General features: G+C 44.4%; 4 protein-coding genes across 4 annotated transcripts; all 4 read right to left on the reverse strand.

Annotated features, from left to right (window-relative positions):
* Nucleotides 1-5526: 5526 nt before the first annotated feature.
* Nucleotides 5527-6750, reverse strand: EDB91DRAFT_1017365 (uncharacterized protein; the record flags this gene model as incomplete). The annotated part of the gene is made up of 5 exons (XM_041312506.1): nt 5527-5767; nt 5813-5891; nt 5946-6135; nt 6200-6381; nt 6453-6750. Coding segments are annotated over 5 exons (990 nt in total), but the record flags the coding sequence as incomplete, so codon positions are not given.
* A 3449-nt stretch (nt 6751-10199) lies between these two features.
* On the reverse strand, nt 10200-10681 carry EDB91DRAFT_1056167 (uncharacterized protein; the record flags this gene model as incomplete). Its single annotated transcript, XM_041313980.1, has 2 exons — nt 10200-10462; nt 10513-10681. The coding sequence occupies 2 exons, from the start codon at nt 10679-10681 to the stop codon at nt 10200-10202; spliced, it is 432 nt and encodes a 143-aa protein (XP_041175299.1).
* Nucleotides 10682-13651: 2970 nt separating this feature from the next.
* On the reverse strand, nt 13652-13807 carry EDB91DRAFT_1039169 (uncharacterized protein; the record flags this gene model as incomplete). Its single annotated transcript, XM_041312857.1, has 1 exon — nt 13652-13807. A coding segment is annotated over one exon (156 nt), but the record flags the coding sequence as incomplete, so codon positions are not given.
* Nucleotides 13808-14107: 300 nt separating this feature from the next.
* EDB91DRAFT_1083603 (uncharacterized protein) lies at nt 14108-15135 on the reverse strand (the record flags this gene model as incomplete). The annotated part of the gene is made up of 4 exons (XM_041315647.1): nt 14108-14278; nt 14333-14581; nt 14728-14825; nt 14988-15135. The coding sequence occupies 4 exons, from the start codon at nt 15133-15135 to the stop codon at nt 14108-14110; spliced, it is 666 nt and encodes a 221-aa protein (XP_041175301.1).

The following is a 15135-nucleotide window of genomic DNA, read 5'->3' on the forward strand; positions in this document are numbered from 1 at the left end:
GGGGGTGTCATTGGGAATACCACAATTGATGAGAAGATGATGTTCCAAAGTGTTCAAAGGACAGGTACAATGATCTCGCGAGGTGAGGGAGATTTCAGCGCCTCATTCCATTATAGTCTTGGTCCACAGGATGTGAAAGACTGCTGCCTGTGAGTTGTTCTTATCCAGAACTTCAAAGGGTGAAATCGGTGTGACTGAACGTGAGACATGCTTCAAAGGATTGAAGATGTTGACACTAGGTATAACCAGCTCTCCTAGTCTGTGAGAAAGGAGATTGAGAAGTGATGAGAGTGAGAGAGTGGGTGATGCATACCGACAACAGCACCAGAAAGCTATGAGAGCAACTGCACAGACAGCCGCATCAAAAGAGAGAGTGAGGTCAAGATGATCAAATAAAAGACATAAGGCATCTATGGTGACAGGTGGGTGTTTGGCTCTGTGAGATGAAGGAGGCACCATCTTAGTGAAGCCGTGTCTGGTGTGATGTAGAAGCTGTGACCCCTGCCAGTGGGCACTATTAATAATGTGCCAGAATTGTAGGCTGGCAAGCCAGTTATTGAGTGTCTAGGAAGAAGTGGTCCCTGTGAACGCAGCCGCGAATTGAGTTAATAGAGCCTCTGCTGCAGGCATACATTTGGTCTCAGGTATGGAGATAGAGTCACAGAATTGAGTATAGCGCAGGAGACCCGCACCATAGTTACTACGCGTGTTGGTATCAAGAGAACAAATCATAACCTAAATGATTGATGTGAGATGAGACGAAGAGAGAACGCGGGAAGGCATACTTGGAATAAGCGAAAGAGAGACGAATCAGGGTATTTCTGTTCGAGTATAGTCTACCAGTCCATACCTGACAGAGTGGTCCAAAGAAGAAGACGATCACTTGCGAGAACAAGAGGACAATGTTGAGAAGGAACAATGGATGAACTGGCATGTGGAGTGCGTGCGATACATGTGCGAGATTGTTGCAAAGAGAGAGAAACAGATTGACAAATGGAGGGAGGATGTGCTGCCCAAAATGCAGTGGCAGCAGTGTCGACGTCGACACCCTGCATAACTCATCTGTAAAGATTGCTCTCGTTCATTAGAGAAAAAACGATTCAATATCAGGAGGGAGAGAGGGGAGTGAAGAAAGACGTGAGGCGACAGGAGGTAAAATACCCCAGGAAATGGGATCCGCGAGGTTGACTGATGTGTGAACATACACGAGGGAGAGAGACAGGTGAGATTCGCATAGAAGCTCCTCTGAGCAGTGAATGGCTAGATTAATCATAAAGTTGGAACAGTGCCCTTTCTGAAACGCTGCGATGACACCTTGGTTATCGCTGCGGATTAAGACATCCACATGACATACGCCTTTAGTGTGAATAAGACGAATGGTCAGCTCAACTGCTGTGGCTTCCAACCAGCCTATGTCCTGTGACAGACCACACCAGTCTTCTGCCAGACACCAGAAAGCCCAATGCTGATTCCAGAGCAAGCCTATACCCGAACCTGTGGACGCATCAACCCAAATGCCATAGTCCCTAGTAGGAGGTTGAGGTGATAAGTCGAGAGGTGATTGAACACGAGTGAGAGTCTTAAGCCACCACTTGAGATCTGACTTAGTGGACTTGTTGATGAAGCATGAGATGAATTCTTCCGTCCCGTAATCGGACATGTCAGAATAGAGATTAGACAGGTAAGAGCGACCCTGAGGAAAGATGAAAGAGGTGTGGTTGTCATATCCCGTACCTCCAGGTCTGGAATTCCGGATCTACTTCATTAAAGTCCAGTCCTCCATCTTACTATTCTGCCCGGCACTCTGCCTTCATCTCCGCACTCACCCCTAACTCCTTTTAGATTAGCTATTGCTCTGGTTACTGGTTATGTCCTATTCCACTATGCTTACTGATCCGTCCATTCTTACTTCATTTCCGACTTCACTGCTTTGATCCATTGCACTTAGTAATAGACCTTCCACATGCTTCATACATAGCCCTTACCTTTGCTGACTGATTTACTTACATGATACCTACAGTATATAAACCCCTGTAATACTCTGGAACTCCTCAGTTCAAATATCATCTTAGTTCTGCTCATTCCTGCAATCTCTGGACTTGAGTCTCATCTCTTGTCCACCTCCGAGTCTTAGGGGTTAAACCTTAGGACTACTTCTCCGGCTCTACCTTAGGGTAGTCTAACCTATGTTCTGTTTCTACTCTGGACTTCCATAGTAGCCTTACTCCGTCCCCACATAGTCTTCCGGAGTTCTGCCGAACTCCCCCGACTTCTGTCCTCTGGAATTCCCCGGACTTCCGTCGGACTTTCCCTCTGTCCCCCGGAAATTAAGGGCACGTACTCGGGTAAGGGGCGCAGCGCACAAGCTGAAGCCGAAGCCCTTTGAGTAACCTCTCCCTTGAGCATGACCTTAACAGTGGTTTAGGAAACCCACAATACATTCTAGCTCTCGCTTGGGAACTTGCGCGTCTCAATATAGAGTGAGGAATTTGGAGAGGTGTGTGATGTATTTGAGATGTTTGCGTTCCACCAGGATAATGGTTCTCACAGGAACATCCCAGAAGAAACCTAGATAAACCCCTGTGTCTGAGAAAGGCTGTCCCTTATCCTCATGCCACGGGACTTGAGCGAGAGCGATGAGCGACTTGGCATGTGGAAGATCATAGTTGTAGTGATAGAGTTTGCCATCTGAGATGGCGGAAAAAGAGCCACAAGGAGATGGGAAACGAAATACACTGACATTGTTGACCCATTTCTTAGAAGGTTTGACATCTAGAGCGCACCATATCTGGATGGTGGCATCGGCGACTTCCCCTTGAAGGCCTGCAGCAGATGCTAAGCCAAAGGGAATGTTATGATCAATGTAGAGTTTACTGTCATGGTATACGATGAGATAACGCTTGTGCTCAGGAGCGCAGGGGATGCCGCAATATGCCGCTTTGATGTCCAGAGTGGCGAATTGCGCACCTGAAGGGGCAGTACAAATCTGTGTGATGGATTGTGAGGATGGAGATGAAATGAGGTATGCGTAAGATGACGCGTGTATGTGTACGTATACATGCCTTCGAACAACAAAATTACATGCATCAGAGACACACGTGAGATTATCACAAAGAGCATCCATATACAGAAGTACAAGAGGAGCGGAGAAGAGTTAGATGTACAATATCAGCAAATTCTGCAGCTGTGCCCCATTCTGTAGGGTATTCGGCCGCATCGATTTCATCATTGACCGAGTGAGTGACTCATAGTCCCTGCATATAAGAGATGATGACAAACTCTGTGCTTGTCTGGAGCGCTGTCGACACCTTTCTTGACGACGACTTGTAGCGGAGAAGATCAAAAATGTCTGATTTTGGAGAATAATTCTTGATGCGTATATGGGCCTGAGTAATGACCTTTGGATAGTTCTTCAGCGACATACTTGTCACAAACTCCCTTGAAGATCTCAGCGCCAGGTAGGTTATTTGGAGTATAAGAGCTGGTGAGTGGTGTGAGATCGTGACCAATGGTGAAACCGTTATGCAATTTGTAAGTGAGTTTGGGAAATTGATGCATGAGATTGGTTCATTCAAAAAGGATATCAAAACCATCGGCTGAGTAAGGTGTATTAATGTAAGAATATTTGAGGTTGTTGTTGTAGGGTGATGAGAAATGCTGCAGGTGATCATGATATATGTGCCGTGGTGAAGAAAGAGTCAATGTGCAAGAAGAGTCTATGGTACAGAACAAGAAGAAGTCTTCATCCGGGAACTCAGACACAGAGATGTGACAAGGTGCTGTGCTCTGAACGTCCAAAGAAGGAACAAAGATGTTGATCAGCATGTTCTCGTTTGCAGGGACGTCTGGGGTTATTGAGATTGAAGGTAACGCATAGTTGAGAACCATTGGACTTCTTGCATAGGGTACCTGCGGAATATTTAGAGATCATTTGTGTTCCTTTCGACGAAGTCTCTTCAGCGCACGCTGAGAAATGATGACCGGATCGGCCACAGATAATACACATGGGATCAGTGGATTTGGCAGGTTTGTTGTCCTGAAAGGACTGAGTGTCTGTATCTGAGGGTTTCTTGCCTGCACGCTTGTCATAGGGCTCATAACGAGCAGCATGAATGGAATGATCCAAAGAAGAATGAGAGGAAGACTCTTGCTGCCGAAAAAACATGTCTTGCATGGTCTTGTATTTCTTCATCTGTAGTTGATCGCGCCATTCGCGCTTGCAGTGTTGGTGCAGACGCAAGGCATAGTTTTGTCTAGTTTCGACATCAAATTCGAGGATAGCACAAAAATTCTTACGTATGGCTTCGTCTTTGGAAAGGGTGGTGAAATGGTTAGACCAGCGGGTGTGTGAAAGGGGGTTGCCAATATCTTTAATCCATGTGAGGTAGTGTTGGTGAGCTTCTTGCCAGGATAAGGCGTCCAGTTCCAACTCATTCTCAAGTTGGGAGAGATCAAGCAAATGGTGCAAGATGCCGTTGACGTTGATCTTGGAGTGTTTGAGGGAATAGCCTTCTCAGTGAAGATGTTCTGTGTTAGCATTGGTGAAGAGCGTGAGTGGACAATATTGCCCGGCATTGAAAAGATCTTGAATGAAGCTGTGGATACTGAAACTATAAGTAGAGTCTACCCCAGAGCCAGTGGGAAGTTCCTTGGATGTATCAAAAAGAACCTTGGCTAGAGAAGTGATGTTGGGCCTGGAAGCGACCTTGGGAATGATCGAGTCTAGAACGGCCGAGCCTTGAGTTTGAGAAGCAGGCAAAAGTCAGGTAAATGCCGATATCCACTGTGGAAGTGCTGTCCCAGATGGCTGAGGAGGGACTGGTATAAAGAGTTCATCTGCTGGGACATTCGTGTCTCCGGCATCTCTGCATGACTGTAATATAATATTTTCTGCGATTCTGCGGGTGTTTTCAGCAAGGATTTGGTTATGAGTCATAGTGCCGGATGAGGTGGCAGGAGCTGATAACAATTACTTGTTGGGGCAGAAGAAGCTGAATTTGAAATGGCCGAAGTGCCAGCAGGTAGAGTCAAGGAAGACATGAGGCAGATTTACTGAAGATTTGCGGTGTCGAGAAGGGAATGGACAAAAATGAGAGAGTGATGTGCAAATGGGGATGAGCACAGAGACAAAGAGGGAATGATGTGTCAATTCTCAAATCAAGTCCTTTTGACTCTGTGCGTTTGAATGTGTGCAATACTTAGATTGAAGTGCACAGCAGGAGAATCTTCATGTGATCACTTACAAAGGCCATGTTTTGCGTGTCAACACTTGCAAGCTCAGTGATCCACTTGAAATGGCCATGTGGCTGATGATCCTGGTATGTTGTCAGTGGTGTTGGGCACAACATCAGGGTTCTCTTCCTCATCATCGCTGCTGACCATCTCCATACTCTTATATACCTTCTTCCTCTGGTGCTGAGGAGCATCATCATCATCAGCACTGTGGCAGTCTCTTCTTGCCCTTGTCAGAGCGAGCACGCTGGCTGCTTCTCAACTATTGCACCATTTTTGATGCCTTGATGCCCTTTCCTTGTCCATGTGCTCCAATTCTTCTGGAGTAAGGCACTTCCAATAGATGGCCCCAGACTGCCACTTCCTTAGAAGCATCTCAAATTCAGGAAGGGAGTTAGAGACTGCACTGAGATTTGCAAATGGAATTTGCTCTGGCCAGCCCTCAATGATTACAGAGTACCGTTTGACAATGTTACGCCAATATTGTGCCCATTGCATCTTGGCATCTGGATCTTTGGCAATGGTCTCTGGAGACCTTCTGTCAGACAACATTAAACTTTAAAAAAAATCAAATTAATACTCATGGAGGGCTTTATTAATTTCAGAGCGGATGATGGCACATACTTCAGCCATGCGCTGCTGATGATTCTTTGCTGCCCCTGCACAAGGTCAGTAAGTAGCGCCCAACAGAAACCACATTTATAAACATATACCTGTCATGCCTTGTATCGCAAAACCTTCCAGCTTGCTGACTAGGTCTTGATTATTGATGCCCATCACAGATTCCATGAAGCTTTGCACACCTTCAGTCACAAATTGAGAACCACATAGCGGAAGGTCGGTGGTTCCTTGGGCCATATACATAATTGTCTCTGCTCCAGTACGAGAGCAGAGATTATTGAGCTAGTAAAATAAAGAGTTAGACACTGGTGGTTGGTTGACTGTGAGACATGACAGAAAATTGTACCTCATTTTCAACAATCTTGAGAGTGTTAGTGACATTGTTGATTTTCGACTTAGTTGAAATGTGTTGCCCAGTAGTCTTGGTAGCTTTGTATTCTTTGTACTCCTCAACAAGATTTGCTTTCTCCTCCTTGATGAGGCTATTGTACTCATCTTTAAAGTCCTTCATGATCCCTTCAAGTACATCTTTACCAGCATCCGTCTGCAGTGAAAAAAATAAATTGGATTAGGCTGTATCAAAAGAGAGAGAAACTTACAGTTCTCTTTGTTGCCGTCTTGGCCTTTCTTCCATAGGAAAGAGTTCCATGCGCTGACCTTGGAATGCTTCAAGTGCAAGAGTGAGTGTCCCATATGCAATTCATTTTGCACTCGATGGACACTTTTCTTGTGATCCAAAGCAATCTTGATAGCAGCATCATCTAGGACCTGCCATGTGTCCTTGAGAGCTTTCCGAAAACTTTGAGAAGCTTTGTGGTGTTGTAGTGTGATTGCAGTGCAAGCCTCTTTGGTAAGCTGCACCTTAGTGTGAGTTGGCTTAGCTAGTCCTTGGGTGCGCTCTGCCATATCAACCTAAGGAAGTGGGGAGTGTGAATCAGTACCACTAATATATATCATGCAAAGACAGTAAAATCACACCAGATCAAAAGATTGATTTTCAGACAGTTTATTTACTATAAATATTGGGCCGTGCAAGCACACCAAAAATTAGTTTCATCGGCCACGCTAGTAGACACCAGCCAAACCAATGACACATGATCTACAAGAAAACAAGATAAAAAAGGTAAAAAGCACAGCAACCAGCAAGGGTGACGAAAACTAGTGCCACGATCCTGACAATCTGCCAAATAGAGGGTGAAGAAGAAGCCTTGTGTCAAACTTTAGCACAATGTGAAGTGTCAAATATTAGATCTTGCTTACCCTGAAGCCTGAGCCGAGCTGCAAATCAGCATGAAGAGCCCAATTAAGTTTAGACACTTGCTCATAATTGAGGCCCCATTTTGGAGAGCGCAGATTTTCCTCCCAATGGGTATTACGAACCATGGTGGTCAAGGTGTGCAACTTCGGAAGGATTTCATCACCCAGTTTGAACCGATCAAGAATGGTGTCAGTATGCGGGCCAATACTAACAAGCGGTGGACCCAAAACTATCGGCTTCGTGAGAAATGCATCCGCTGGACGATGATGATAGATCTGAGTGTGAGGACTGGCAACTTGAGTAGTAGTGCAAGGATTGGACACTTGAGCAGTACCACGAGGACCAGTAGACACTTGAGCAGTGGCATGGCAAATAGCAGCCAAAGAAGTTGAACTCTTCAATCTGGATGCAAGATCCCACTCAAAAGACTCTTTAGGATAGCCTGAACACTGGATACGTGCCCCAGCAGGATCACAAGGTGCTGGAAGGTGCGGCAGCTCACTAAGATTGATACACGTGGAGGTGACTGGAAAAGACCATGAAAAGATGTATGATGGAAAAATGTACTGAAACTGACTTACAACGATGTGGTGCCTCAATACCTTTGATTTGACAATGCTTCATGAAGTGTTCCATGTGCAGAACAACAAATTCCTCACAAAAAGCTTGAACCAAGACAGCAACATCTCCACTGATTCATGCGGGGCTCTCCTGCAGCTCATGGGGAGTGACATACAAGTCAAGTGCCACCTCTTCTGGAGAGGGCGTGGTGTTGGCTTTGAAACCTGGGCAGTGAATAACAATCAATATCCCTCCATCAAGATGGTCTTGCATGGCAATCTGCAAGAGTATTTGATTCAATCAATATGAAAAAAATAGGCTGACACATACGGAATCAAAGACATCTTTCAGTGAGGCTTCAACAAACTCTTCACGAGAGAGGGAACGGTCCTTTGTCATAACAAAAGAGTTGAATGCTGCATAGGATGGATGAAGGTTGCTTGGTTTCCTGGCGTGGTAGTGAGTTCCGTCAAGATGAGCATCATGTCAAAGCAGCACATGGGCTGCAGCCTGTCGCTTGGAATTTCCGAAACCTTCTGCAAAAGTAGAGCTGTAAAGTGCTGCTATGCTCTGGACTGAGAAAGACGGTTCCATGGTTATGGGGGGAAGTTTGGTGGCTTTTGATTGGGACATTGCTGTTGAGATGGAGGTGGTATGTGATTGAGAGTCGAGCTAAAGTTGATGGTCAAAAATAGATGGCGAGTGCTTGTAATTGTACTAGTCACCTGAGTCATAGATGCATAGTATACTAGGAATGCAACTTGCCACACCCGAGTACTGAATCATGTTGGTACACTGCTACAAGTAGATAGTGTGGCCGTACATTCAAATATATGTCAAGTCCCAAGTAGTATATGCATATGTAGCAGGGAATATATCCAGAGAACTTAGCACTACAGGACAAAAAGTATGTTGAGAACCTGCCCCTGAGCATGACTGATTTCAAGTTGGAGTTGCTGTTTACAAATGACAATCCATCAAAACACATCAATGGTTGAAATTACAGTAGCTAGCAGATGATATGTAGAAGGGAATATGATAACTACTGCATACCAAGTACCCTCACGTCAATTGAAAGTAGCAGATGATATGTAGGAAGGGGATATGATAACTCCTGCATACAATACATACCAAGCCAGCTCACGCCAATCAACCGAACATTGCAGCGAAAAGCTATCATAGAAAGTATTTATTCTTCTATGTGACATATGACAAAGTATTAATCTACAATGGAATTGAGATAGCTAGCCATATTCTCCATATCTTCGGCATGCTCCTCCTGCCAGATGATGTCTGCATCTGCATACTCAGAAGTGATGACATCATGCACATCTGAATCTCCTCCTATGCAGGAATGTACTCCAATGCCCCGCATGCCTGAGTAACTTGGGAGGTCCTCAATCTGATTGAGACAGAAGATGTGAAACATGTTGGTGGCCAAGTGACTTCACCATTGTCGCTGCAGCCCAGATGCAAGGAGGGGATTAGATGATTGAAAGTCCATAATAACTTTTTTGGTCTCCATTTCCTCATCATGGACGAAGGTGTTATGATCAGCGTTCACCAAATGGTAAAGGCCTAACACAACCACTAGGACTCGTCAAGGATAAGAGCAAAGAGATGTTATTGAGAGTGAACGTCTGAGTCTACACTGGGTAGGAACAAAGAGGTTAAGTCTAAGGAGTACTACTGACTACGACCTAAACTATATACTACTCTCTAGGTGGAGATATCTGAGTATGAAAGGTAGTGATATATCTATATAAGATCATAACATTGCACCTAGGGTATAGGGCGTCTTATCAACCAATCAACTACAAGGGAAAAAGGGTATCGGAGATTAAGCAGGGTTCTCAGGGTTCTGCTTCTATTCAGGGTAAACGGAAATGAAGAAGGGTGTGAGAGAGTTCTGTGATAAGAAGTCTCGAGCGGTAATTAAGGATCTCAATAAGAGATAGGATCTGGAGATGTATTGGGTACGATTGGATCTAAGGGTTTCTCCAGGGTCTTCGGTAATGAGCATGCTTCTCTATGAGTGGCGCTTCTGTGATAGGGGTTCAGGGTTTCAGCTGTGACTGTGCAACAGGTTCTTATGTAAGGGGTTCGGTAATGACAGAGGTGACTCTTAACATGTCATGTGTGGGAAGTGAAGGTCTGCGATGTAAAGGGATGATGACTCTTCGAGAGATAGCTCGTAAAGGACTCTCGGTTATGGTTCAATCATAGAGGCGTGTAGATGCTTATGATGTAGCCAGTTGCCTAATCGTAGGACTTCTAAGGATGTGATGACTTCGTATATCTAGGGTTACGGATATAGATGGATGACGTTGATGTAGTATAGATGTGATGTGAAGATAGTGATCGTTAATTGGTTATCCATCTTATCTTATCAGGGATCTTATCTAATCTAATCTTATCGGATGAGGTGACTTAGGGTTCAATAATCGAAAATTACATGCAGTTGGTAACATTCATGACAGAAGGTGCGTAATCAACAGACTTCAACATTGAGGCAAGATACTTCTTCTCACGCACGCAACAATTTGAAATATTTTGTGGTGGCCTCACAGTGAGCAGGTTTCGTCCAGTCGAGTTTGCAGATGTCAGTACGTGAGTGACACAATAAGTTGAATTCTCCCAAGAAGCTGTACTCTGCAATGTTCTTCCAGGACAATTTTGGACATGGCAGGTTAAGTGCAGCAGCCTGGGTATTGTACCAGTTGATCGCATTGTGAATTGCCTCCAAACGGTGCTGTAGTGCCTTTCTGATTTGCTGACGTAGTTTATATCCTGAAAGAAAATATGAAAACAGTAAAATATAATGAGATGAAACATACTACCTGTGCCCAACAAAGAAAGCTTTGAGAGCTCAAAAAGCCTCATGGCTACAAGGCGCTCCAGTTCATTTAACGCTGTGCGATACTTGCCCAATATTGCTTCTTCTTTGAACTGAATGTACTCAGGACCCCCAATAACCCAGTGCTCCTCAATGTGAAGTTGAATTTCCATGTGGGCAACTAAGGCTTCTGCATTTTGCAACTTTGTGTAAGCAGCATCAACACGAATGCGAGCTGTAGTAAGGGCAGCACAGATCTCTGCGAAATCACCGACTCCAACAGTGGTTAGTGCATTATTGGCAGCCAATTGAGCAGTGTTCCATTCCTCCCTGCCATTTAAACCTATTCAACAAAATAGTATTATATGAGACAGCCACTCACCGGCACGAGTCAAGGTCATCTAGGACTTCAACATATCAAATACAAAGACAATCTCAGATTGGAGGTTCTTTCAAGTGATTGAGATACAACTTTTCCTCATTGTAGAACTTCACAAAGTCTGCATCATCCAGATTTAATTCGCATTTGATGACGGAGAGCTCGGCTTGTAAGGTTTGAATGACATGTATTGCTTCTGTTAGGTACCATGCCGACTCAGGAAGCAGAGGGGTCGGGGCTTGGCTTCAGCTCTTGCGCTGCGCCCTTAGCCGAGTACGTGCCCCAAATTTGGAGCGGGTCCGATGTTGTCCAACGATAGGACGAGTGGACCACTTAGGTCCACTTTGAGGGTCGGGAGGTAAGAGCTACTAGTGGCGGACTGACTAGGAGCGGAGCAGAGAAGACGGAGGATGGAGGGTGGAAAGGAGCTGGGGGAATACTTGATAGGAGCGGAGGAGGCGGAGGATAATGCGGAGGGCGGAAAGGAGCAGGGGGAATACTTGATAGGGGCGGAGAAGTCAAGAGAAGACTTAGAGCACGGCTCTAAGTTGGAGTGGAGGGTCAGAGGTGACAACAAGATGAAACTTGTGTCCAGAGGAGGCAAGGTCCTACTGAGAATTCTCACAAGTAGTAACTGCGAGAAGACAAGTAATATTAAGACTGGGGAAAATATCTAAGTACAGGATATGTTATATACTTCTAAGTATGAGGCAGTGATCAGGATAACTATGTTATAAAGCTATGTACCAAGGATATAGTTTGTAAGTACTTTACACAGGCGAAGACATACAGTGGCTCAAAAAAGTGTCCAGATGTTTATGCATTTTCAAGTAATTGAACAATAGCAAGGCAGAACCAAACAATGACCAAAGGGTATAGGGACATGTCTGAAGGCCCTATATCATGGCTCAAATCTGAGATATATAGCGTGGGAAACCGACCATATATGGGCAAGCTATGGTAATTCTAAATACATGACTCATTTGGACACTTTTTTGACTTTGTATTTAACCAAGACTATTCTATGATTCTAGTACTTGGTGCTACCCCCCTTGGCTTTAATAACTGCTGCAATCCTTCTAAGCATACTTTCTATCAATTTTTGATACTCCTCTTCAGCAACCTTTGTCCACTCTGCTGCAACTCTCTCCCATAGTTTAAATAGCCCCTGTGGAGGATCTTGATAGGCAGCAAGTAGTCTTTTGAGTAATTCACAGAGATGTTTAATGAGATTGAGGTCTGGAGACTGTGCTGGCCATGATAGAACATTTATATCATGGTCTTTAAACCATGTTGTAGCCAGTTTTGAGGTGTACTTGGGGTCATTATCTTGTTGAAAGATAATGTCTTCTTCATCAATTCCTGACTCCTGCATGCTTTTGAGTAGACACTCCTCTAGAATGGAGATGTACTGCTCTGCATTCATCCATCCTTCCACTTCACAAAGAATCTCCACACCATTCCACCCCATACAACCCCATACCATCATACTTCCTCCTCCAAACTTCAGTGTACCCTTGACTTCTCTTTCTCCTAATGGTTCTCCTGCCTTTTTCCACACATATTCCTGGCCATATGACCCCATTCTATTGATTTTTATTTCATCTGACCAAATAACCTTCTTCCAGTCTTCCACACTCCAATGTTGGTGCTTTAAAGCAAAGGCCAGTCTTCTCTTCCTATGAGCTACAGAGAGGAGGTCTTTTTTTCTTAGTTACAGCCTTAAGATTGGCTGCCCTGAGGGTGTTTCTGACAGTTTGGGTGGAGACAGGAGTGGTGATGATGGAATTGATGAACTTGGTAGCTTGGGTAGCATTTGAAGCCTTGCCAGATAGAATTTGGTGAACAATAGCTCTTTTGTTCTGTGGAGTAAGCTTGGGAGGACATCCCATTTGATGATTTTCCTTCTCTGGCATGTGCTGCTTTATGACTGTAATAATAGTAGACTTTCCAAGACCAGTTTTTGAGGCAATTTGCCTAGTAGATAAACCAGAGGTACAGAGAACAAGGATATTATCCTTGTGAGCAGAGGAGATGGGCTTCATGATGATTATGTTGAATTTCATGATCTTATGTGGGTTTATATATTCAAATAATATTGCAATCAGACCATATTATCATTATGACATGGCTTTAATTAAGAGTATTATGTATGAATGGTCTGATTTTGTGATTTCAATAAAAAGTCAAAAAAGTGTCCGAATGAGTCATATATTTAGAATTACCATAGCTTGCCCATATATGGTCGGGTTCACACGCTGTATATCTCAGACTTGAGCCATGATATAGGGCTTTCAGACATGTCCCTATACCCTTTGGTCATTGTTTGGTTCTGCCTTGCTATTGTTCAATTACTTGAAAATGCATAAACATCTGGACACTTTTTTGAGCCACTGTAAGTCAGAGCGGATATCAATATGTACGCGTTGGATCAGTGATCAAGCGGTAATAGGAATTACCGGTGATCCGGAAGTAAGGGTCTATGTACCAAAGGGGGAAGTATATATCTAAAAGGGGAAAGCGGATCCAGTTGAATAGAGATGTTATGGAAGGGGACCGGTTGGGCAGTCGAGTGGAAGCGTAGAAGCGGAATGTGGACTGTGATTGGACAGAGCGGAGGATGGATGGAGCAGAGGTGGTCAGAAAGCGGAGCGGATATTAATATCGGAGCGGACAGATCAGGTATATGACAGCTTCCCGGTAATGATTGAACAAAAAATTGCCTACGAGATTTCAGGATCGGAGGCGCCACTGACAAAAATTGCTTACTCAAGGCGGCATATTTATTGGCATCCCAGAAGTTGAAATGTTTCTCAATAGACTGATGCCGATGGAAAGGACTAGCATGTTGCGTACTCCGTGCGAGCTCATTCGATGATGAGAATATATGTTCGCAGCCTTCACCTTCGGTGTGACCAGTCCAGCTGGCACTTGTGGTTATGAGCATGTCCATGGAATGTGCCCACCATCATGCATAAAGCAAGTGCATCTGCACGTGGACCCAAAGAACTAGTACTCAGTGTCTTCAAAAATGCGCAACCAATGTCGTAAGCACATGAGCCATTCTGCCCATATACAGCCATTAGGTGATCAATTATAGCGAGCAGATACTTCGCTCTAAATAATATATGAGTTTCAGTATATCTGGTCCCGGTGGCCTCGGTGCTCACAATTCTCTGCTGCAAATCATATCGCAGGCAACCAAGACAAAATGGTGACGTCACGCAGCAATGAAAATACTGGATTCATCAAAAACTGAAAACATTTTCTTGTATTGTTCGGGTCTGGCGTTGCACCAATGGACTGTACAATGGAAAATGGCCTCGCCTGGGACTTCTTTGTCATTGTGTACATCCTCCCAGTCATCGACCTTGTTGTTCTTGTCGAGTGCCTGGTCATAGGGTTATTTTACATACTTGAAACTGATGATACAAAGTACACCCACAGTTCTGGACCTGACTTCGTCTTTGAATTTATCTACTGCATCACGACTGATCCAGTAGTCTGATCTCGGCCAACGAGAGTCATCACGAGGAACAGAATTAGGACTTGAAGACGCCCAGCGCTTAAGGCTATTATTACCGTCGATGGTGGCAAACCAAGCAAATTGGAGTGGTGATTCATCTACCAGTTTGTAAGTACATGCTGGGCATGCATTCAACAGCCACCAGTTTGGAGTGTCGTGCTTGAGTGCCTGCTTCAGCAATACATCAACACAATAGACAATTTCAAGAAAAGTGTCATAAGCAGCAGAAAATTGAGAGCAGAGATATGGGCAATACGGCATCTGACGAAGGGTAGGTTGAAGTGTAAATAAACGCAAAAAAAGTAAGGTAGTACAAACATCATGCAAGTGGCACAGCATTTTGCATTGCGCCTGGATGGTGAATCAGGGACAAGTCCGGTGAGCTTGCCGATAGGCTGCAAGAGTACGAAGGCTGATAGCAATGTTCAGAAACAAAGGTGAACACCCAAGATAACCATTATAAATCAGTGTCTCATTGGCGTACTTATGGCATCGCAGTATGTTGAATGATGCTCGGTGCCGAACTGCAGGTCAAACTTAAGTATAAGCAGTGGCGACAATAGTCAGGACCTACAGAAAGTATCAACGAGCTCAATGTTGCTGAGTACCAGGGCAGTATTGAGAGAAGGATTGTCATTTTCATTTGAGACAGTAGGTATACCATCTCCAGAATCGCGAGATTGGTAGTCCAGATAGGCATGAATGAGTTCGTTCATTTGCAT

This window comes from Suillus paluster (genome assembly GCF_016628075.1).
Source record: "Suillus paluster strain FC165 chromosome Unknown EDB91scaffold_42, whole genome shotgun sequence".
Classification (NCBI taxonomy): domain Eukaryota; kingdom Fungi; phylum Basidiomycota; class Agaricomycetes; order Boletales; family Suillaceae; genus Suillus; species Suillus paluster.